General features: G+C 35.4%; 1 protein-coding gene across 1 annotated transcript; it reads left to right on the forward strand.

Annotated features, from left to right (window-relative positions):
• Positions 1 to 8,762: 8,762 nt before the first annotated feature.
• Positions 8,763 to 12,105, forward strand: LOC138339464 (uncharacterized). The gene is made up of 5 exons (XM_069291064.1): positions 8,763 to 9,106; positions 9,396 to 9,629; positions 10,150 to 10,327; positions 10,394 to 10,910; positions 11,729 to 12,105. Exons 1-5 carry the CDS (start codon positions 8,763 to 8,765, stop codon positions 12,103 to 12,105), a joined length of 1,650 nt encoding a protein of 549 aa, XP_069147165.1.
• Positions 12,106 to 26,205: the final 14,100 nt, after the last annotated feature.

A 26,205-nucleotide genomic window follows, 5' to 3' on the forward strand; every position in this document is an offset into this window, starting at 1 on the left:
TTGATAGTCAGGTGAACTCCACATGTTCTTTTTTAGCTTGGACACGTTTGGTAAAAAAATACTCATTTAAAGAAAATAAAAAATAATTTTACCAACTTACTCCTAATAAAGAAAAACTAATTAATTGTTTCTGATTATGCAAACAAAACAATTTTGAAAGAAAAAGGCCAATTCTTTCTTAAACCATAATACACCTCTTATTTCTAAATAAAATGACCAAAAAAATAAACATCAATTATTTTAAAAAACGATGGCCTAGAATTTAGGGCAAGAGACAAAGGGAACTTTTTGTTTGTGACCTCAAAAAGGGTTCACGAGCCAAGCATCCAACATATGTGATTTTTCTAAGCTGACAAACAGAATATTTATTTTGTTATTTTCGTTATAATCTTTTACGTTTATAGAACAAGAATACAAAATAAAGAATAATATTTTGTCTTGTAAAATTTAGTAAAGAACTATTTAATTGCATATGATAAATAGTAATTGGTACAAACATGATTGTTCATGTTAAATTTGGTGAGACAGCACTACACATGTTCAAAAATTGTGTCTAATGTAGTAGTTAATTTTTATCGTCATGTTTCTACCGTGTACAGATTGGTTGAACCTAATAAAAAAATATTGAAAGAACGAATAAATAAAATAAAATGAAAAGAGGGAAAGCAAGAAAATTGTTGTTACTGTAATAATAATAAATAATATAGAGGGCAGCTGATTGAATTCTCTCATATAGTTGTCAGTAGGGGTGTTCGTTTGTTTTTTTGTTTGATTTTATATTATTTGATTTGAATTTTTAATTTTTGATTTTAAAGAAGTGTAGCCTAATTTAAATTAAAATATCATGTTCGTTTAAGCTCTATTTTGTTGATTATATACTCATTTTGGCGCAGTCTCCTTTATTTATTTTAAGTTGGGTTTTGTGATTTACTAAATAAATCTCGCTTCAACTTTTGTTGCCCAATCTTTTTTGGCGTAGTCTCCTTTATTTGTTTTAAGTTGGGTTTTGTGATTTACTAAATAAATCTCGCTTCAACTTTTGTTGCCCAATCTTTGGTTGAATCTCTATGGTTGGGTCTTAGTTCGAAACTTTAAATTTATCCCTTAAAGGTGGCTTTACTGTTCTTCAACTTCTCACGGTTTGATCACCTTATTCGAGACTTAATCAACTCAAAAGTTGAATGCCGTTAAAATATTAAATATTTTGGAAGATCATTTTGGTTTGTTTATTTCCATTAGCTCCTATTTTATTATTCAGATTTCCCTTGGAATTTTGGACTGTTAAAATGCATTTTTGCATCCCCTGTAATCTCCTAGCCAACTGTTTTTTTTTTAATTTTAATTATTTTCTATCCACATTTAACTTGATCAAAATCAGTTTCATGTATAAGAATGGTGTAGCAGTTTGTTATAAAATTAATTACGTTCGGCTTAATGGTGAAAAGAGGTCAATGCGTGATTTGGAAGATCTAGCATTTTCTGCGTTTTGTTATTGCTATAAGATGTTTACAAATAAGTTTTAATCAAAATTCTGTATCATGCCTCCTTTATGATTAGTTCAATGGGTAACAATCCTTTTCTTTGGTGTCTCTTAAATGCATTCTGTTTGCATAAAGATTTTGTTATTGCTATCTTTATGTTATTAATTTTTTTTTTATCTTTATCCTGCTTAAGTTTAATTCCATGGGATGTCCTATTATTTGAAAATTTAACTATTTTCATTAGCTTTAAATATATTAGGTTCTTATGTGTTCTTGCTTTCTTCTCTCTATGTGACGCTCATTCGAGCTTCCGCAGGCTCTACATCTTGTGAATTTTCCTATCGAGACCAAGGAGGTCCCATCACACTTTTCTTTACCGAGTTAGCTAACTTGATGAACAGGTCCCAAAGTTTAAAAAATTGAAGAAAGTCGGGGAAGATGAATTAGAAGACTCTTTTTATAATTTTTTGCATTTCGTATTGTTTTCGGGCATAAGCCCTTGTCTTCTTTTACTTTTTCTGTATTTACTTTGTAGTATTATTTGTTTAGTCTAGGACATGTACAAAAGAAAGAAAAATGGGTCAAAATCCAAAACAGGTGGGTCCAAAAACCAGTCCAAGCAAACAGATAACCCGAATTTGGACCCAAATCTCTTTCCCTCTCTCTCTTTACTTGCCTTTATTACTTATCTGTTTTATTTGTCGTTAGTTCTAAAGGTTAAGAAAATCCGATCCCCCGCAAAACGTAACTTTCGTATTAACAACTCGATCAAATTAAGTAAATGGCTCAAGGGTTTACAAATTAAAATTTACTTAGATAAATAATTTTTCACTTTCAAAACAATCTTAAATGATTTGGGCGTACATTTTTCAAACAACTCTAAGAAATATTTTTGGTGAACTTTTAAATTTAGCCAAATTAAGTTAGTTGCCGAAAAATCGTATTAAACAGGTATTTTAGGTTCCTTAAACACCTTCCTAAAATACAATATGAATCCCCGAATCCCTTTAAAGTTTTCTAAAAGATTTTACTGTTTAAGTCTTTTGGAAACGTCAGTTTTCTTGATTCCTCAAAATAAAGTGCCGACTCTAAAAAAGTCGAAAACTCTTCAAAACAAATATTTTTCCTTTTTCTTGATAAAATAGAAATGGTGACTCTGCTGGGGAATTTGAGGATTCTAACCTTTAAACTAACATTATTTGACTATAAGTGCTTATCTGTTTACTTTATTATTATAACTGTTGCATTTTTCATGGCATATTTCCGTCAAATATCAAATAGTTTGTATTAGGAAATGGAAGTTACGTGGCTTTCTACGGTTTCTTTCAGAAATACACAAAGAATTCATTTGAAAGTATCAAACAAATAATTGGAATGAGGTCATCCGAAGTTGTTTGGTAGCTTCACCCCGATGTATGTCCGACTCGGGTAACTGTCAACTTGAAACCTATTCTAGTAAGCCTAGACTAGAGCGAAACTAAAACCAAAATTAAGCATTAGACTAAGACGACTTAATACTCAAGTTGTATTAAGTCTATTTGGTAAAAAACCCGCCATAATCGTGTCTAAGGTCTCCAACATAACGACACATCATGTTATTTGACATTTGAATGATGTACGTGTGAAAACTAATTTGGGAGTGGGTAAAACTAACTAGCTTCTGTTTTGTAGATATGGACCATTTTCCAAAGTTTGATATGGTCGTATCAGCGCCACCGCAACTCACGATGTGGTATAATAATCTGGAGCAGGGATCATAGAACCCTCAACAAATATATAGGTGATCTGACAGAATTGATCAAGATGGACGATTGGCCAGAACTGGTTGGGGTCCTTATGGGATATTAGGATAGTCAAAGAATGGTGTTTCGATTCGGAACCGCCGAAATTACCCCGACTTTGGAGGAGATCAGAGACTACATAGACACAGTAGGGACTGGTATAGAAAGGAAGGCAAGAAATCAAGAAGACATTTTCATCCCTAATAAGCCTTCAGTAGAAGATATTGCAGACTGGTTCGAGTTGGGAAAAGACTATGTCTGATGGTGCCAAGAATCCCATGTAGCATTCAGAGATCTTTATATCCGATTTGGACATGCGAGCTTCTACTCCACTTACAACCGAGAGCTCAAGGTCTCTCGCAGAGAATCAAACGAGATTCGTCCTCTAGAATTTGTTGTGGCATTGTTGGGAACAATGGTCCTCCCTCATGGCCCAAGTCTGAGCATCAATATAACACTCGTGCATACCTTGTTCAAAGGGTATGAGAACAAAAGGACAACAATGTACTATCCTATAGCTCCGGTCATCTTGTCCAATAGGTATCGAGCCCTGGGAAAATGCAAAGAGGGACCTCGATACTTCCAAGGATGTAACTTGCTCCTTCAGTAGCAGATTCTCAGCCATTTAGCGAAGGGTGCTGGGACTCGAGAGCTTTATACTCTTGACAACAAAAACACCCTTAAAGATTTGAATGTCATGTTGTACTGGGTGAATATGGACAATCGAAGAACAAAGGGGAGATGGGCTCAGATTTTCTCTGAATTGAGAGAAGAAGATCTCCAATGGATGCTTGACCGTTTCATCTCCAAAAAAGTCGTCGTGGAAAGCCGCAGACAGGTTATGCTTCCTCTAATAAGTATTCAGGGAATTCTCCCTTATGCACCCTTTTGAGTCTTGCGACAGTTTGGGAGGAGATAAATTGTACCCAAAGAGGCGTACTATGGCGCCTATGTATACGATATTAGAGATGATAGAGTGCACGACGCGTTTGAAATGTTTAGAGAATATAAAAGTGCCAAGCGTATGGACAAAGAAACCATCACTCTTGACCGATTCAATGCTAGGTATGACAAGGGTTACAAAGAATGGCTGAAGAACGACATACAAAATGTCTCCTCTCAAATCCCGCGTAGCTTTCGCAACGTAATGGACAGAGAAGCCAAAGTAGTGGCCGAGCTACAAAGAGGTGTACGCCAAGTTTGTTGAGAATCAAGATACTCTTGAGAAGGCGACCCAAGAGGTGGAAAGACTAAGGCGTGGTTATGATGACCTCGATACCTAGGTCAAGTAGAAAATCGAGAGGATGCGATAGAAAAGCTTGGAAGACAAAGGACGCCTGGGTGAAGTATTCATCTTGATGCTAAGATATATGTTTCAACAATACAAGACTCAGGGGGACGGCGACGGAGCAGGACCATCTGGAGCGACATAGTGGATTTTTCCCCTGCGTGGGTTTTTCTATATGTATTTGTCCCTGCGCGGGCCTGCCTTTATTGCACTTTCGTATATTCAAATGGCCCCTGTTTGGGTCTGTCTTTTAGTGTTTTATCCCTTTCTTTCCCCTTTATGAACATTATTATTCATTCATGAAATTTATTTGGGGGAATTTTTTGTATGGTTCAAATTCACGCGTACATTATTCAAATGCGTTAGGCCTACCCATGGCACAAAACGGTCCCCATGTATGTTTTAGGACGCGATATGTGTATTTAACTGTTTATGTTCTATGTTGCTATAAATGAGGATATTGGAAACCCCCTCTTTTCCGAAAATTTCCAAAATATGCAAACAAGTCACTATTACAGAAGAACGTTTGACCAAAATTTCCAAGTCTTAAGTTTCTCACTCAAAAGACCTCCTCCTACACCACAAATCCTAAAACACTATTGAACCATCTTAGGAAAGGCAAAAAATCACTGCTATGGACAAGGGTAAGAACATCCAGATGGAACTCACTAGAGAATAACTACAAAGAAAGATCAACGGATCACTCGGGAAATTCAAGAAGCCAAGGAGGAAGAGCTCAAAGTCGACATGGTCCACGCAATCTACAAAGATACAACCGGGACGCTAGATGAGAATTTGGCATAACAAATAAAGATAAATAAAAATGTTGAGATGGAGACAGAGAACTTGTGAGAAAAGTTGGACATGCTTTGGTTGTAAGTGCAAGAAAGAGAAGCGAGAGAGGCGAGGATGAAATCGGAGACTGCCACTCTGTTAGCTAAAAGCATGTCACTTGATGAGGAGCTGACAGTGGAAATGGAAGAATTCACCTCCATGAGAGAAAGGATGGCCACATTGAGGAAGAAGAACAAAGCCTTCCATAGAAACATGATTGATAAACTTCAGAAAATGCGCAAAAAATTCCCCGTGTACGAGCAAGGATATAATAGTGGTCCCGATAACACTAACCCTGAAGCGAGTGAGGAAGACGACGATGAGGAAATCATCTACAAACCTCCATTCCTAGGCCATCTGAAAGTAGGAGACTAATGCTGCAATAAGAAGGGAAATGACTAATGTGTCTTCGTCATTTTATCTTTTAAAAGCTCTATTATTGCCTTTCAATTTCCTTGTAATTGTAATGAACTAATGAATGAAAATGTATCTTGTACTCGAACTACGTTGGACCTGAATTCTCTTTGTGAGATACGTAGGCAGCCTTCCCAGGCCCGGCCTATATCTTTAAAAAAAATTATTCCTCCCCTCCATGTTAAGAGAAGATACGAAGACCAGATAAATAGACGTCAAAGAGCAGTTGCAAGAAGACCGTAGCTCAATGTGTTTTAGCCTTTCTAAGACAGCGTCAAAAATAAAACAAGAAAACTCCTTCTTGTTAAAAAATGTGTTTCCGTCTTCACTCGTAGGTTGAAGATATTATCAAACAAAGCAACTTGTGTGTTTATATGCTCTCTGTGTTATATTATGCATTTTGTAATTTGAATCTGCACTGACAAATCTGCCTTTGAGTTGTTTTCCTTCTCAGGTACTTCAAAACTGATATGTGTCGATCAAAAGCTGGCAGATCATCCCGATTTCACTAGATCAAAAGGTCTCGCAGATTCCTTCCCTAGACAAAGCTCAGACAAATGAAAGATAGTTATAGGGGATAGTAATGAATAAGTTAGTCTTACTGATGTTATGGTAGCTCAACCCACAGTAGCATACCAAAAATAGTTGATTCTGTAGTTGATGCAATAGATTGCAGAGATGAGAGTAGAAATGCAAAGGAGACAGGATCGGCCTCCACAAGGATTTGTTGTCAACGTTGCGGATGGGAGGCCTCCAATCTACTCCCCTTCTTCAAATATTGATCCAGCCCAGAACTAGCCATCTACACCTGCTCACAATCCGTCAGTTATACATCTGACTACTCAAAATCCCCAATATGCTTATGCATCCTACCAAACTCCACCTTCTTCTCAAAACAACAACCCCCAAATGTCATCCCATCCTCAAAATACCCACCTTCAAATCGCTCCACCACCACAAAATCAAAACCCAAATACTTTCAATCCCCAAACACCCCACCACCACTTAAATTAGAATACCAATCATCAGACGTACCCACAGAATTATCAAACCACTCAAAATGCTCAGAGTCCCTTTGTAGCTCCACTCTTACCAAAAAGAGCAACTTTCCAAATTCCTATCCCTGCCGAGCACGATGTGCACGGTTCTAAGATGGACCATTACGAGGAACATGAAAGGAGTGGAGGGTAAAGGAAGAGGTAAAGATCGACATGAAAGAAGAGATCAAGAAGGCCATGAGGAGCTCCAGTGCATCCCTGAGATCGCCGGGCTTAGTTATGAAGACTTATGTATTCATCCAAATTTGGACCTTCCAAAAGGGTTCAAGATCCCGAAGTTTGACACCTTCGGAGGAGTGGGGAATCCTATGGATCACTTGAGATCATACTGTGACTAGCTCGTCGGAGTTGGAAGGGAGGAAGCTTTACTGATGCGGCTCTTCAGCTGAAGCCTGTGCGGAAAAGATCTTGAATGGTTCACATCGCATGAAACCTGGCAATGGCCCAACTGGAATGCATTGTCCAAAGATTTTATCGATCGATTTGCTTACAACATAGAAATTGTTCCAGACAGATATTCTTTGGAGAAGATGAAGCAAAAACAAACCGAGAGCTATAGGGAGTTTACTTATAGGTGGAGAAAAGAAGCGGCAAGAGTAAGACCACCCATGTCTGAGAAAGAAATCATTGAAGTATTCATGCGCGTGAAAACGTTGCTCGTTCGAGCAAAGTTTTTCGAGATAGTCAAGATTGGTGAGACTATTGAGGACCGTTTAAAAGCAGGAAAGATAGCCTGTGTAGCTGCATCCTCTGGATCTTCAGGGTTATTGAAAAAGAAAAAAGAGAAAATCATTATTGTTTCATAAGGGGAAAATAAAACCCCTAGAAGCTTATCATATTCCCAAGGTCGTTCTCGACCTTCCCAAAAGTCCTACCAATCTTGCTACACGCAAGCTAATCATTCCAATAATCCTCCAATTTACCAGTATGCTACCGCCACTTATCCAAACGTCCAAGCTCCACTATACCAAAGTACACCCCCGACTTACCAAAATACATCTCCCATTTAACCAAATCATCCTCCACCCTACCAAATTCCATCTCCCTACCAGGGTGTTGCTCCAAACTGTGCTAACGTGCAGTCAAGCTACCGAGCACTCCCTCCTGCGTAACAATTCCAATATCCCTAATATCAAAATCTTCACCCGAACTACCAAGATCCATCGCCAAACTACCAAACAAATTCATATCCCAGAAACGAAGCTCCCCGCCCAAATACCTGAGGTTATCAACAGATGCCTCCTCCTCAACAAGGCAGATATGACCCTCCACGACCAAGATTCGAGAAGAAGCCTTCAAGGAACTTCACTGCGCTTGCTGAAAGTCGAACAAAGCTATACGAGCGACTGGCTGAGGCCGGATACATCCACCCTGTGGGGACCAAACCTGTGGATGTCAATTCAAAATTCTACAGACCTGATCAAAGATATGCTTATCATTCCAATAGTGTTGGGAATGATACTGAGGATTGTAGCAACCTCAAGCACAAAATTCAGGATTTGAATGACCAAGAGGTAGTCTCTCTCCAACCAGCGGCATCAAATGTCAACACCAACCAGTTGCGAATCATGGGGGCGGCAATGGTCAATATGATCAAGACAGACGTAACTAGTGTAGAACGAAAATGATTACTCCATTCTTTCACAATGATTTGGAAAAGGTTGTAGCTTCTTTGAGCACTAACGAGAAGAAAGAGTTCGTTATTTTGACACCCGCAAAGGTTGTTGCTTTGGTTCCATCAAAAACTCTCATCAAGCCTAAGTTCATTATTGAAGTTGCTGCTGCTCAACGCATGACCAGAACCGGAAGATGTTACAAACCTGACGAGCTTGCTCTCAAAGGTCAAAAGAAGAATCAGGCTAAAAGGCCAATAAGCAAAGGTGAGGCAGAGGAATTCTAGAGGAGAATGCAACCAAAAGATTATTCTATTGTCAAGCATTTGGAGAAGACTCCAGCCCAGATTATTGTATGGGCCCTGCTGATGAGTTCTCAATCACACAAGCAGGCTTTTATGAAGGCTCTTGATGATACATATGTACCCGCGGGCACAAGCAGCGATAACATGGCCGCTACGATTCACCAGGTTATTCGAGGGCACCGTATCAACTTTTGTGACGATGAGCTGACTTTCGAAGAGAGGTCACACAACAAGGCGTTGCATATCACTGTGGTATGGTGCAAAAAGGTTGTCAACCGCGTCTTAGTAGATGATGGATCTGGTCTGTATATCCGCCCGTTGTCGATGTTGAGGTAGTTAAGGTTTGATTTGGCAAAACGTGAACAAAACCAAGTATGTAAGAGACTTTGATGGGGTTCAGAGAGATACGTTGGGAGCGGTGAATCTGATTATCCAAATGGGCGCAGCAGAATTTAGTTCACAGTTTCAAGTATTGGATATCGATACCAGTTATAACCTTCTTCTGGGAAGGCCTTTCATCCATATGGCTGGAGTTGTCTCTTCTACTCTACATCCAATGATGAACCTTGTTTGGAAGAACGAAGAGCTGGCTATTCATAGCTAAGGGAGTCACTCTGGCAGACAGGGGCCAATCATTGATGAGATATCACGAGGGACAAATTTCTACACTGTGGAGCTGGTAAATACCACCGGTGAAGACTTGACCCCACAGACTACCATGCCTGCCATGTACAAGATGATAGCCACAGTGATGCTGCAGAATGGTTTTGAACAAGGTTTCAGATCGGGAAGAAATTTCCAAGGAATTATTGAGCCTATTCTTGTACTTGTCAAAGGATCCAGATATGGTTTGGGGTATTGTCCCCACAAATGATGATATAAAGACGAAAAAGATGAATGATCAAGCATTGGATAAGCTAATCCCACATCTGTATCAATCCTTCCCAGTCCGGGAGTATGCCGAGCATGAAGAACTTGGGGAAGGAATCTGTGACCTCTCGAGTAGATCGATGCTGTTATTGAGAAAGAGGTCGAGCTAGCTGGTATCCGTGATGTTGAGTCAAGAGAGATGCTGCAGAACTGGACCTCCACACCTATCCTGATTCCCCAAACTCCTAGGTAGAAGGGCATCGTTTTATGCATATAAAAATCAGTGCTAGTCTGAAAGAGGCCCGATACCCACCATTCTACATTTTCTTAACTGTTTGAACTTTTGAATTTCCATCGTGATATTCAAAGAAGGCAACATGTACTATGCCATGCCCAAAGTTTGCATTGTTTTTAAATTTGAGTGAAATCCTATTTGTTTTTAAATTTATTTATTTAGTCGTTTGTTATACTTTGATTTTCTAACTTTGTTTGTTTATGGTTTCAGTAATGTAAGTTTTGAACCTGCCAATGTCATGTCATGTCACAAGCTAAATGAACAAAATGAGGCAGGTGATGACGAGGTGGATGATTACAAAGAAAAAAGTGAGAAACCAGAGTATGTTGCCAAGGAATTTTGGCAGTTTGAAAACCAGCATAAGCAGAATCTAGAGGAAACGGAAACGGTAAATTTGGGGGATCAAGAATGTGTTAAATAGGTTAAGATCAGCATCCACTTAAATGAAACTCAGAGAGAGGGCCTGATTCATTTTCTTACTGATTATATTGATGTATTCGTTTGGGAAGTCAGTGACATGCAAGGGTTGAGTACCGACGTTGTATCTCATAAACTACAGATTAATCCGGGGTTTGATCTGGTGAAGCAAAAGGCTCGAAAGTTCAAACCTGAACTGAGTTTAAAGATAAAAGAAGAGATCACCAAGCAAATAGAATCTCGATTGGTGAAAATGACAAAATACCCAACTTGGTTAGCCAATGTTGTACTGGTTACCACGAAAGATGGGAAAATTAGGAGTTGTGTCGACTACAGAGATCTCAACAAAGCTAGCCCAAAGGATAATTTTCTGTTGCTGAATATTCATATTTTGATTGATTATTGTGCTAAGCATGAAATGCAGTTATTTATGGATTGTTACGCAAGTTATCATCAGATTTTGATGGACGAGAAAGATGCAGAAAAGATTATTTTTATTACACCTTGGGGTGTATATCATTATAGTGTGATGTCATTTGGCCTCAAGAATGATGGTGCTACCTATATGAGGGATATGAAGATCCTATTTCATGATATGATTCATTGAGAGATTAATGTGTATGTGGATGACATCATAATCAATTCCCGCGAGAGTTTGGAACACTTGACACATCTATGAAAATTCTTTGATCATTTACGTCGTTACAACTTAAAGTTAAATCCCGCCAAATGCGTTTTTGGATTCCAGCCGGAAAGTTGTTGGGATATATAGTCAGCAGAAAAGGTATTAAGCTCGACCCTTCTAAGATTAAAGCAATTCAAGAGTTACCTTTGCCGAAGATGAGAAAAGAGGTGATGAGTTTCTTAGGGAGGTTAAACTACATCAGTCGATTCGTAGGTCAATCAATCGTGGTATGTGAGCTTATTTTTAAGCTATTGAAGAAAGAAGCCCCGACAAATGGACTGAAGAGTGTCAGACTGCTTTTGATGCTATCAAGAACTATTTGTCCAATCCACCGGTATTGGTTGCTCCACCGAAGGGAGTCCTTTGTTGTTGTACTTGTCTATCTCAGATAGTGCATTTGGATGCATACTTGGTCAACACGATGAGACATGAATGAAGGAAAGGTCTATCTATTATATAAGCAAGAAGTTTACTCCATACGAGTCTCGTTATACTTTTTTGGAGAGAACGTGTTGTGCTTGGACATGGATTGCCCAGAATCTGAGACATTATTTGTCTTCCTATACAACATACCTCATTTCCAGAATGGATCCGTTGAATTATATCTTCCAGAAGGCGATGCCGACCAAAAAGTTATCTAAGTGGCAAATGTTATTAAGTGAATTTTAAATTGTGTATGTGACTTAGAAGGCGATAAAGCACAGTCTTTGGCTGATCATCTTGCAGAAAATCCCATTGATGAAGTGTATGAACCGCTTAATACATATTTTCACGATGAAGAAGTGTCATTTTTGGGTGAAGATATTTCTGAGGCATACCCCGGTTGGAGACTATTCTTCGATGGAGCGATAAATCATCAAGGTAAAGATATTAGGGTAGTTTTAGTGTCAGAATATGGGCATCATTACCCCATGGCAGCTAAGCTCCGATTTAGTTGCACAAACAACATGGCTAAAAACGAAGCTTGTATTCTCGGGTTGAAGATGGCCATCGACATGAATGTTTATGATTTGTTGGTTATTGGAGACTCGGATCTTTTGATTCATCAGATTCAAGGAGAATGAGATGTGAAGAACGCGAAGATTATACCGTACGTGCAATATATACAGAAGTTTTGCAAGAGGTTTCGTAAGATCGAATTCAAGCACACTCCCAGAATACAAAATGATTTGGCCGATGCTCTTGCCACCATCGCTTAGATGATTAAACATCCGGATACAAATTATATTGTTCCTCTAGATATAGAGTTGAAAGAACAACCAGTCCATTGTTCCCATGTTAAAGCAGAACCAGACGGTTTGCCTTGGTATTTTGATATTAAGAAGTATTTGGAGTCAAGAACTTATCCTGAAGATGCTACGTCCAACAAAAAGAAGTTGATACGCCGTATTGCTCTCAATTTCTTTCTAAGTGGAGAAGTCCTTTATAGGAGCACTCTAGATTTGGATCTTCTAAAATGCGTTGATGATGTTGAAGCTGCGAAGCTTATTGAACAGATACATGCTGGAGTTTATGGAACGCATATGAATGGGCTCACTTTGGCAAGAAAGATCCTACGAGCCAAATATTTTTGGATGACTTTGGAGGATGATTGTTGCAAGTTTGTGCAAAAATGCCAAAAATGTCAAGTGCACACTGATTTGATACGAGTTTCGCCTCATGAACTTAATGTTATGAGTTCACCTTGGCCGTTTGTAGCTTGGGGCATGGATGTCATAGGTACGATAGACCCAGCCGATTCTAATGGACACAGATTTATTTTAGTTGCCATTTACTACTTCACCAAGTGGGTGGAAGAAGCTTCTTACAAATCGGTAACCAAGAAAGTTGTAGCTGATTTTGTTCAAAACAATCTGATATGCAGGTTCGGAGTACCAGAATCCATCATTACTGATAATCGTGTAAATCTCAACAGTCACTTGATGAGAAAGATATGTGAGCAATTTAAGATTACTCACTAAAACTCAACCGCTTATCGTCCTCAGATGAATGGAGCTATAGAATCCGCCAATAAGAATATCAAGAAGATTTTGAGGAAAATGATTGACAACCACCGAGGTTGGCACGAGATGTCGCCATATGCTTTAGTGGGTTATCGAACGATTCCTGTTAGTATATGGAATAGAAGCACTCACCTACTGAATTTGAGTAATGCGGAATGGGTCAGCAAGCGGATTAACCAATTAACATTGATTGATGAGAAAAGAATGGTGGTCATTTGTCATGGTTAGTTGTATCGACAGAGAATGATTTGTGTTTTTCACAAGAGAGTAAGAGCCAGTATTTTCAAAGTTTGTCAATTGGTCCTTAAGTGTATTTTTCCTTATCAAGACGAATACAAAGGAAAATTTGCGCCAAATTGGCAAGATCCTTACATGGTTCGCAAAGAATTATCTGGAGGTGCTTTGGTCCTATCGGAGATGGATGGCACCGCATGGCCTAAACCTATCAACTCAGACGCTGTCAAGAGATACGACGTATGAAGCTTCGTTTTGCAATTTTTTCATTTACTTGTAATCATTCTGTTTGCTATATTTGTTTTGCTAAAAAAATTATCCCTTTGTAATGAACTACGTCTAACCTGAATTCTCAAAAATGAGATACGTAGGCGGCCTATATCGACCTCGGTCACCCCATTTAGCCCCTTTAATTATTTCTTTGTATATGAATTACGTTCGACCTGAATTCTCAAGAATGAGATACGTAGACTGCCTATATCGGCCTCGGTCGGTTTTCTTTGTAGATTTTCCTATTTTGTTACCTTTGAGAGGGAACTACGTTTAACTTGATTCTTATCTCAAAGGAATATGTAGGTGCCACAAGGGTTCGGTCATATCTCCCGTAAGATTTCTATTCCTCTTTACAATAGAAACTGGGACAGAATTTTTGAGAGAGACTCAAAAATTCTCGAGAAGAAGATTCTTCCTCAGCAAGTCAAGACTGAAGATTTTTTGAGATTTTCAACTAGGACAGAATTTTTTAGAAGATCTAAAAAATTTCGTAATCTACTCAGTTACAGTGGAAAGATAAGCAAGATAGTTGACTGGTACAAAAATTTTGAGGATGGCCTCAAAATTTCAGCATGGGTTTATCTACAAGTCCGGAGTGACTCTGAAAACTCCCCAGCGGATAATCAGATAGACCTCCAAGCATCAAACTCAAAGAAGTTTGCTAATTCTGATATGATATGACTTGACAGTGACCTTTTTCAGATACTATTTCTCGAAAATTTACTTCTCTTAAATATTCTCTTTTATGTTTCATTTGTTTTGGCATAAATTATCTTGTCTTATCTATCAAGAGTCAGGAGATCGGAAAATCAACCGAAGATAGTAGGACAAGGAGCAGACAACTGAAGAAATCGACACAGATTAGTTCGTTTTAAAAAAAACTAATAATTTTTCTGTGGACACAGGTTTATAGCTTTGCTGTGAAATCAACAAATTCTTCCGATGCATGAATATGGAGAAGTCAAAGGAGGAGAGAACTATCCCAAAATCAATAGTTTTCCTAGAAGCAGGAAGCATTTTATATCGCTTATATAGGAGACTTGGGAACATGAATTGTTTATTTCAATCAATTTCTGACAACTTGAAGTTTATAAACAATGTCCAGCTAGATCGAAGGTTTTTAAAGTAAAAATCTCACGGAAGAGTTTACGGTTTTAGTAAAGGACGTCATTTGCATCATAATGTCAGATATGATATTATACATTACCCGGAGGCGTCAGTTATTTTATTTTCAATCAAGACGATATACTATCTAGAAGTCGTTTTACCGTTATCATTATTAGAGATGATATGATTATCCAAAAAGCACTCAGAAGATCACTATGTTTCTCAATTGAAGCACTATTTTCATTTGGTACCTAGGATGACATCAAATGTCAATATTCATGCATCGCAGAAGATCATGCATCGCGAGTCAATATCCATGCATCTCAAAAGAATAAAAAAAATCGTGAGTCAATATTCATGCATCTCAAAAGATCATCCATCGCGAGTCAATATTCATGCATCGCGAGTCAATATTCATGATTGCGAGAAGATATTTATGCTCGTCGAGAGCTATGCATTGCGAGAAGATTTCATGTCTCGCAGAAAGTTATGCATCGCGTGAAGATTTCATACTTTGCAGAAATTATGTATCGCGAGAAGATTTCATACCTCGCAGAAATTATGCATCGCGAGAAGATATATTTATGCTTCGCAGAAATTTATGCATCACGGGAAGATATTCATACCCCGAAATCATGCACCACGGAAAGATATTCATGCCCCGTAAGAAATCATGCACTGCCAGAGGAGGAATCGTGCATCTCAAGGGATATGTTTACCCCTCAAATAAAGAGTGCATTGAAGATTATATTGCAAACACAAGACATAAGTTTTATTTGTTTTACGTCAAACCAATTGAGTTGACATTAAATGTCGAGAAGAACGATTAAGTGTCGACATGGTAAAAGACATTGTTTCCCATTTAAATTGCATTTTTATGCTGACAAGTTTTATCTCAGTCTTTGTCAAGAGCATCCAAAAGGATGAATTCTCCAAAACATACCACAGGTGTGGACGACATTTAAAAGAATGCAACACAACGTGGAACTTTTTCTTAGCAGCGAACTGGGACACTGTCCAAAGAGGAATGTCAACCTCTTAGGACGCGAGCAGAGGATCGACTTCCACAACAATCAAACCATACCCCTATCATAAGGCATGTGGGTTTTTCTTTCAATTTGTCAGCTCCGATTTTGCATCCAGAAATTTAGGTATCGCCGGAGGCAAATTTCTAATCTGAGTGACAATACACCTAGAGCTTGGAAATTTATGTCCGTGTGAGTTCTTAATTATGGGTGTGAAGTGCACCAAATTCATGGATTAGAGATTACAAGCCTCTTTTTCATACTCGACCTATTTGTCACTCTTCCAGAACCAAAGGTTATCTTGCTTAATAGATTTCCTTCTAAACCGATTGAGTCGAACTACAAACAGCCTGATTCTTATGCTGTAAGGATATGTAGGCGAGCTCAATGTTGAAAACTCAGTTGTATCCCAACATTCGCTCTCCAATCTTATTCTCGAGCATTTCGGTATCTTCACAATTCAGTATTGAGGTAGCTTTTGAATTCTTTCAAAATCATGCGTTAAATCAAGTTTATCGAACTACAGGTGGCCTGGATTCTCATATAGCCTGAGATATGTAGGAAACCCATTTCGGGGTCCGACCGTAAGTCCTAAAGTCCGTACCAATTTCACTTTTCCTAAAAGATGACTATGTGGACGGTTAAAATTGGCTTGGTTAGTTTCATTTTCCTTGAATTTCTTACATCAATCTAAGTAAAATGAGGGACCGTTGTTGACATCCGATTTTGACCCTCTCCCCGATAGTAATTAACTAATGAGCTTCCCGAGTTTAAACAATTCAAAATAATTGATTTTTATGAATTTCAAAATGTATATATTTAAAAATAGCCTAGCTTGCAAGCCATTTTACAAATGCTTTAATGCTTTTTTAATTTTAAGCAAATGTATATGCTTACTTAATTATTCATAATTATTCGTATAGATATTTAAATTTGTTATCAATATTCAAAATCAAGAAATAATAATGATAGTGATATTTTGTTAATTATTTTAGCTTATATTTTGTATCTTCAGTTTATATTCGAGTTAAGTATTTTGTTTTGTTAACCTTAAGAAGCTTGTTGATTAATTATGCTAATTTGTCTTATTTTAAAATCTAATCAAATTGGTCAATTATAAGCTAATTTGACTGAATCGGTAATGTTGTTAACTAATAGACCAATTGGGCCTTTCTCTTAATTTTTTCAGCAATCCGTTTCTGCAGTTCTTTCAGTCCAATCCGCAGGCTCAATAAAATACTTGTGTTTATCTTTAAAAATCCAATACCCACTCTCCATTTCTTATTTTACTTTGAACACACAGTAATACCCACGCCCATAAGCAATCAGCCCCAAATCAATAGAATAGGTTGTGCAGCAGATGTCAACGAGATCCAGATCGTCTCCACATCCCTCACGCGCGAAGGGATGAGATCCAGATTGTCTCCACATCCCTCACGCGCGAAGGGATGAGCTCCAGATTTCTCGCCTTGAACAAGACACGATCCAAATCATGTCGCCCCTTTTATTTTCCTTTCACCTTTCTATCTCTGTACGAGTTTTCCAGGAAAAGCAGCAAAGTCCTGGACCTTAATCGCCTAAAGATGATGATGCGTGGCTCCAAGGGCGATTTTCGTCAATCAAAACCCTCCATCCCATCCTTCAATCTGTTGCAAATTCAGAATCGAGATGGAATATTGCTAGTTTTTTTGTATTTAAATTCCAAGTTTTGTGGGCCTGAAGTAGTGGGTTTCGATCCGGTTTTCCCAAAGAAACCCCTAATTTTTCCCTTATATAAGATCTTTTCCGTGAGGAAAGCAGGGGGATTTTTTTGAGGAGATGATTTTTATGAGATGAAAAGGATTCCAAAAAATTATGTTTTTTTCTTGCGAAGTAAGGGTCAAGAGATTTTTAGGCAGCTTAAATTCAAGAAATAGGAAGAGGAGAAAGTTTAAAGAAATATTTTAATACATATTAAGTGTGTGAGACGATAATTTCTAGCGTTTTGAGTTCATCTTCCACACAAATTTCCTCGTTTTGTTGCTTCCGTTTTGAGCTTCTCGTGAATAAGTTGTCTACCCTGTTCATTCCATCCGAGTTCAAGTCACATTCAGTTGGTGGAATAGTCGTCTCATTGCTCTTTCTTGTTTACCAGTTCACTGCCCTAAAGGAGGTAATAATCTTTCTTCGTAGTCTGTCATTTTAATTTCGATTTCTACTCTTCTTCTAATTCGTGTAGTTGAGTCAGAATTTGTGCTAGTTGAAATATGGATAGACATCTATATATTGCATGTTTTGTTGTTATTAGCCTGCTCATAATGTTAAAAACTTTCATTGTTTAGCTCCCTCTTGCGTCTATCTTATTGTGTTGGTAAAGTCCCATAGATTGCATTTAGTGCGCCATGGTTCGATACCAACACCCTCTCTAGTGCATAGTTTTGTAAACTTCCCCTCTCCCTTCGAGTCGAAGTTTTACTTACTCTCACCTTAGTCTGGACCAATATAATATTGTCTCGATTTGCTACCTAAATACTATGTTCATTTAAGCTCTATTTTGTTGATTATGTACCCGTTTGGAGCAGTCTCCTTTATTTATTTTGAGTTGGATTTTGTGATTTACTAAATAAATCTCGCTTCAGCTTTTGTTGCCCAATCTTTGTGGTGGGGTTTTAGTTCGAAACTTTAAATTTATCCCTTAAGGTGGCTTTACTGTTCTTCAACTTCTCAAGGTTTGATCACCTTTTCGTGCCTTAATCAACTCAAAAGTTGAATACCGTTAAAATATTAGATATTTTGGAAGATCATTTTGGTTTGTTTATTTCCCTTAGCTCCTATTTTATTATTCAGATTTCCCTTGGAATTTTGGACTGTTAAAACACATTTTTGCATCCCCTGTAATCTCCTTCTATTAGCCAACTGTTTTTTTTAAAGTTTTAATTATTTTCTATCGACATTTAACTTGAATAAAATCAGTTTCATGTATAAGAATGGTGTAGCAGTTTGTTATAAAATTAATTACGTTCGGCTTAATGGTGAAAAGGGATCAATGCGTGATTTGGAAGATCTAGCATTTTTTGCGTTTTGTTATTGCTATAAGATGTTCAATGGGCAACAATCCTTTTCTTTGGTGTCCCTTAAATGCATTATGTTTTGCATAAAGTTTTTGTTATTGCTATCTTTATGTTATTACTTTTATTTTATCTTTATCCTGCTTATGTTGAATGCCATGGGATGTCCTATTATTTGGCAATTTAACTATTGTCATTAGCTTTGAATATATTAGTTTCTTATGTGTTCTTGCTTTCTTCTCTCCATGTGACGCTCATTCAAGCTTTCGTCGGCTCTACATCTTGTGCATTTTTATATCAGGACCACGGAGGTCCCATCAAACTTTCCTTTCCCGATTCAGCCAACTTGATGAACAGGTCCAGAAGTTTAAAGAATTGAAGGAAGTCGGAGAAGACGAATTAGACGACTCTTTTTTTAAATTTTTTGCATTTCGTATTGCATTTCGGGAATAAGCCCTTGTCGTCTTTTAATTTTTCTTTATTTACTTTGTATTATAATTTGCTTAATCTAGGACAGGTACAAAAGAAAGAAAAATGGGTCAAAAACCCAAAACAGGTGGATCCAAAAATCAATCCAGGCAAATAGATAACCCAGATTTGGACCCAAATCTCTTTCCCTCTCTCTTTACTTGTCTTTATTACTTATCTATTTTATTTGTCGTTAGTTCTAAAGGTTAGGAAAATTCAATTCCCTGCAAAATGTCATTTTGGTTTTAACAACTCGATCAAATCAAGTAAATGGCTTAAGGGTTTACAAATTAAAATTCACTCAGATAAATAATTTTTCACTTTCCAAACAATCTTAAATGATTTAGGCGTACATTTTTCAAACAACTCTATTTTTATTGCACTTTTAAATTTAGTCAAATTAAGTTAATTGCCGGAAAATCGTATTAAACGAGTATTTTAGGTGCCTTAAAAACCTTTTTAAAATACAATATGAATCCCCGAATTCCTTTAAAGTTTTCAAAATGATTTTTATCTGTTTAAGTCTTTAGGAAACGTCAGTTTTTTGGATTCTCCTCAAAATTAAGTGGCGACTCTAAAAAAGTTGAGAACTCTTCAAAACAAATGTTTGTCCTTTTTTTCAATAAGTGATCTGAGTACAAATTGAAAAGGAATACCAATTTGTAAAAAAGAACTATAAATACAAAATAAATTAGTAGAAAATTGTTCTTTTTCAACTTGATGTTAAACAAGTTTTTCGAAATCTTCTAAACCCATTTTTTTCCTTTTATTAATAGTGTATTTACCCTGCTGACATTACTATCTTGAACTTGAATGCAGGTAGGTACTTAGATCTTCTATCTTGAGTCATTTTAGTCAAAAACTACATTTTCTTGAGTAATGTATAAATCAAAGATGCAAAATCTCTAAAAGTTGATGATTGTATGGAATACTTCTTACAGTTCTCTTTGAATCAGACATTGAATTGTAATTTTTGTGTTTCCCCTTTATTTGAAATCTTAACTGAAAATAAGGAGATTGAAAAATACACAAAAATCTAAAAAATTTCAAATGAAAACATAGAACAATAGTAAAGATAAATACCTTAATAAGTGGAATTGTTGAGAATCCAATTTCTGAAACCAAAAAAAGGGGGAAATGATGAGAAATTTGAAAAATGGGGGAAGCATGGGGAAATTGAAAATAGGGTAGAATTAGGGGTGGCCGGGGGATCAGGATGGCCCAACCCGGCCTGCATCCTGACCTGCCCCGTTCCGAACCCGGTCCATCCCCCAGGGTTTAAGGGGTATAAGGGGTGGGGGATGAGGGAACCGGTCAGGAGCCGGTTCACCCCTGCATCCCGGTTGAACCAGCCGGTTCGCGGGATCCCCCTCCCCCCCCCCCCCTTTTTTTTAAAAATTTTAAAAATTTGACCGTTTAGATCCGCTGGGGAAACGGTTAGTGGGCCCCCTCCAACAGATTTATGCCCCTTTTTGTGTTCCCAAACACCCCCTACCACCCCCCTACTTTTAAAACTTTATTTTAAACCCTCAAGTTATAATAATTACACATTAACCTATTTTTAATACTATAAATACACCTATCTCCTACTATTTCTTACAAAATCATCTATTCTCATTTCTCTCAATTATTTTCTATATCCTCTCAACTCTCAAGTGTCAATCTTAATTTCTATTCCATTTTAATTCTCATATTATTAGAATCCATACATTTCAATTTTCAATTCAAAATTTTCATATTATATCAATAAATATAATTATATTATCTCATATTTGTTATCAAATATTGGTTGGAGACTTGGAGTTACAAATTACAAGTTACAACAAATCACAAGCTTCAACAACCGGTTTAACGTCTGCTATTAACGTTGACGTTTGGTATATTCGTTTCATAATATTTATATTTTATTTTTCGTCTTTACTTTTGTGTTATTATTATTTTTATATTACACTTTATATATATATATATATATATATATATATATATATATATATAAAATTAAGTTGAGTTCTAGCAAAAAAAATAGCAGTAAAGGAAAAGAGAAAGCACAAGATAACGAAGAAAGTAGACTTTTTAAATTATTTAATTTTGGTAAAAAAATAGTAAAGATAAAAGAGTAGTAAAAGTGGTGGTACTTCATCTAAATCAACGAGTAGAGCTAGATTTAACATAAATGATTCTACTTATGTTGATGATACTCCTTATAATATTGATTCAAATGTTCAACTCGATCACGAAAGTTTAGAATGATGTTATGGTAATATTAATCCTAATGTTGATGAAAATTCAGGTAAAAAAGTAGAAGCTGATTTGGGAGAAGAGGAGTTAGAAGAAACAACTACTAGTTCGGTGACAGAAGTTCCAAATGAGATTGTCAATTTACCGGAGCAAAATTTTGGACATCCACCCTTATACCTCCCACAAGGGAGAAGGTGAAGTATCAGCGACCTAAAACTTCTATTGTGTGCAATTTATGACTTTTGATAAAGAAAATAGTGTTGCTATTTGTAATAAGTGTAAGCAACCTTTTAAACATAAACAAGGTGGGGGTCAAGGTGGAATCGGGGGATTAAATAGACATTTGTTATCTTGCAAATTAGATATTACCGGTAATGCATCAATAGGGGCTTCTAACATGGTTCAAGGAACATTAGATCCTTTTAACTCCGCTGGTCCAATAACACAACGTAAATATAATAAGGAATTAGATCGGAAAAATTTAGCTAAAATAGTTTCTGTTTGTGGTTTGCCTTATAGTTTTCCTTCAAATCCCGATTTTGTTCAATATATTCAACAAATTTATAATCCGAATTATAGAGGTTTTTTAAGAAATACTGTTAAATCTGATGTTTTTGAATATCAAGGTAAACATTGTCAATTTCTTTGTTGTCTATTTAGTATATTAGATAGTAGAGTGTCTATAATTTCGGACATGGGTTGTAGTGTTAATGGAAATAATTATTTAACTATTACTGCACATTGGATTGATCATAATTAGAATTTGCAAAAAAGAATTATAAGTTATAAACTATGTATAGATAAAAAAACTGGTGCATATTTAGCTTCAAATATTTTAAGTGTTTTAGATTATTACATGATTATAGATAAAATAATGTCTGTCGCATTAGATAATGCATTTAATAATACAAACGCTGCTAAAATGTTAAAAGTTAGATTACATCCAATTGATAATAATGTTATTCATGTTAGATGTGTTGCACATATATTAAATTTTTATTTGATTGTAGTAGCGTAAAAGTTGAATATGTTGTTACCTGGATTTTTCATACAAACAATGCTGCTAGAATTAGGGAATTTAATGAGCGTTGTTCACTATGTTAATTGTCACCTAGAAAAATTCCAAAACAAATTAAAACAAGGTGGAATTCTCTTTACGAAATGCTTTCGGTTGCTTATAAATATAGAAGTACCCATACAAATGGTTTTTAATGCCATAATGCTGACCCATTAGATAGAATTTGTGATGAAGATTGGGAAGAAACTAAAGAACGATTACGATTTTTAAGACTTTTTTATGATGCTACTACCATGTTTTCGGGAATTTATTATCCTACTATTTCATCCGTATTAATAAATATTTGTGCTCTTTCAATTCGATTTTGTAAATATAAAAAAAATAGATAAATTTAGACTTGCAATTGAAGGTATGATTGAAAAATTTTAAAAATATTTTTTTCCTATTCCTCAAGCTTTTTTAACGGCTACTTTACTTCATCCTGCTTATAAATTACAAGGTGTGCAAGGCCTTGTTGACACTTTTTATAAAAAGTTAGAAATTTTACCGGAAGAAATTTTAAATTGTCAAGCGTGTAGTCTAGCATAAAAGTAGAAGCAAAAGTTTTGTATGAAAAATATAGAACTATTGAAAATTTTCAAGGAGAAGTTGGTCAAACATCTAATGTTGAGATTGATTCGTCACTTCCAATTTCATGTTATATGCGAGGTTTTCTTGGTCTTAATTCTACTAATCGTGATAATTTTGAAGAATATCTTAATCAATCTTTAGAAGTATTGGAAATCAAAGATGGCAATGAAGATTTATTAGGCTGGTGGAGTAGGCGAAGCGATGAATTTCCAACTTTGAGCAAAATGATTCGTGATGTTCTAGCTATTCAAGCTTCATCAGTTGCATCGGAGGCTGCTTTCAATGCGGCAAGGTTTCAAATTGGTGATCATATACATTCATTGGCGGAAGACAGTTTGGAAACAACAGTTTTATTTAGAGACTGGTCCAATGCCGAAAGGAGGAATAACAATTTGCCAAAGTTAAGTAAAATAAAACAAGCAAGTTAGACCAAAACACAAATTGAATGCAGTGATGATGAATTAGAGGCACAAGAATTTCTAACAAGTTTGCCAACACCGGAGGATATCACAATCGATATGATGCGACAATTAGAATTAAATTTTAAAGGAAAAAACAGATATTATTAGATTACATTCGAGAACTAATTGAAATAGAACCCTTCCTTGAAGGTGGCTGCGTAAAATTAGTTACTCATCTAATATCTGTAACAAATATTAGTTTTACGTATGAGAACTTATTGAAACAGAACCCTTCTTAAAAGGTGTTGCGTAGATTAGTTACTCCACTAATATTTGTTAATTGTAAGTTGTAACTTCTAAGTTCTATTGAATAAATTTAAAGGTTTTAACTTTTGTTCAAGTTTTTTTTATACAATTATTGTTTTGCATTTTAATTTTAATATATACAATTAAATATATACTAAAGTACTAAACTAATTTTAAAATACTTAATTTAAAGTTTACAATTTACATTACTTCAAAATATTTAAATTACAAATTTAAACTTCTCAAATTTGAAATTTAAAACTTTAAAGTTGAAACTTGAAATTTGAAAATTGAAACTTTAAATTTGAAAAATTATTTTGATATTTGAAAATCAAAAATTAAATTTAAAATTTATTAGCTAAAGACGTATAATTTCAATAAAAATATATAAATATTTTTTAAAAAAATCTCCCGTCTCATGTCGTCCCGTCCCGTCCCCTAGTCCCCTTCCCCGTCCCCTTGCCAGCCCTACCGTATAATGGAAGAGATAAATTTTAGAGAGTGAAAAATAAATTATTCCTTTTTAAATTTGGTAAAGAGTTAATTGAGAGAGACATGCAATTTGTTTTATCTTTTCACAAAAAAAACTGTACTAAAATGTGAGATAAACTAGGATGTGATTTAGGATACATCATTTTTTAAAATAATGACATTTTTGATATTTTTACTAATATTTTTAAAATAGGGAGCTTTTCACTAAATATGTTTAGTTTTTTGACTAGTTTGCTAATTTTTCCTATTCTTTTGGACCAAATTTATTTTGTAAAAATTTCATAAAAGTTTAAATACCTAACCTATATTGTAAAAATATTGTCCTAACATTTACATTGCAAGTCTTTAGCCCAAAGCACAATCTGGCATACAGTCATAGACACAACTCTTATCTTATTCTTTTTATATATATAAATATATAAAATCATAATACATAATAATATACACTCAATATATAAAATTGTAAGAGATACTTATACACTCGTATACAATTTATACTCTGATATAGAAACTTGAATTTTGGTCAAGCTTCATCATCTGGTTTCTCTTAATTGATAATATGGAATCTTTTGAAAGTTTGTACAAAGGTCGATCTAGTGATGGCCTATCATGAATCACAACAGAGTTTGATTAGGAAATATTTTGAAAATTGTTGGCAGTTTATTCTTGAAAATTTGCTATAGTGATTGTGTTTGTAATTTGTGATTTTTTAATTTTGAGGTACCACTACTTCTGCCACATAGGAAAAATTTTTTTGGCCAGAATGATATTTTATCTATGTTATTTTATCTTTTTAATCATATTTATCCTTTTAATTTTAATATTTTTTAATTAAAAAATAAAAAAAGATCAATTTATTTTAAAATTAAAAAGATAATATAATTTTTTAAAATTTCTGACCAAATTCTCTAGTCATTTAGAATACCCCTACAAAATATATATTCTTATAATACTGGCAGAAAGTAATTATCCCCTTGGGTAAAGATGAATTAAATTTCTTAACGACTAACAATAAAATTTGAAATCTCAAATATTGATCTTCGTCATAGAAATTCTCTAGTTTCCAACATTGTTCAATTTTCTAAATGTTTGATTCAATTCTAAACATTAGAACTTCACTTTTCTGTATCATGTATATGATTCACCTATTTATCATGTATCACGAAGGGGATTAAATTCTTTCGCAAGAAAATTATATTGTATATGTAGATAAAAAATAATGTATATAATTCACACACACACATATATATATATATGAAGACATATTTTTGTGTAATATTTTATACATTCCCTTATTATTATTATTATTATTATTATTATCATTATTTGTCGCCAAATAACTTCATCTGATATGACTTGCAAAAAAAGATGGAATAGTTAGATTATTACATTATTAATTTTTAGTCAACAAAGAGGAAAATATTACTCTTGTACTCTAACTAGATAAGGCCCAACAACTAGTGTTGAAGCATGCATGTAGGAAAAATAAGAAAGGCAATGATAGAAGGAAAAAAAAAGGATTCATAAGCATAGTGATTTAATTCTCATTTTGGTTGTTTGTTCAAGGGGAATGCATAGGGTCATTCAATTATATAGTTGATGTTGTACTCTTCCTAAAGAAAACAGTACTTCATTGCCCCACCTTTTTATTCAAGGAAAAAACTATAAATAGGGACATAAATGAGTTAATTTTGATGAAAAATAAGAACTTTAGATGGGATTCCTAAATATATTTATTCATAATATGGGAAATTAAATTTTAAGGCTAAACTCATCAAGAAACAATCAATGCTTAGTATTATATTTCACGTATACACCTCAATTTAGATTTGTGTCATTTAAACATTTATAATAGATTATTTTGATACCTTTCGTTGGTTAAATAATTGTTGTGATTTTCACATCAAAGAGGCACGTGATGA

The sequence above is a fragment of the Solanum lycopersicum genome, chromosome 11, assembly GCF_036512215.1.
Source record: "Solanum lycopersicum chromosome 11, SLM_r2.1".
Lineage (NCBI taxonomy): Eukaryota > Viridiplantae > Streptophyta > Magnoliopsida > Solanales > Solanaceae > Solanum > Solanum lycopersicum.

Excerpts from the sequence above, each read along its gene's own strand:
- LOC138339464 (XM_069291064.1), top strand. The coding sequence starts at position 8,763 with ATGCAACCAAAAGATTATTCTATTGTCAAGCATTTGGAGAAGACTCCA. Across the intron at positions 9,630-10,149 it reads GGATCCAGATATGGTTTGGG|TAATGTAAGTTTTGAACCTG; the intron begins GTATTGTCCCCA and ends TTATGGTTTCAG. Across the intron at positions 10,328-10,393 it reads ATCTAGAGGAAACGGAAACG|AGAGAGGGCCTGATTCATTT; the intron begins GTAAATTTGGGG and ends AATGAAACTCAG.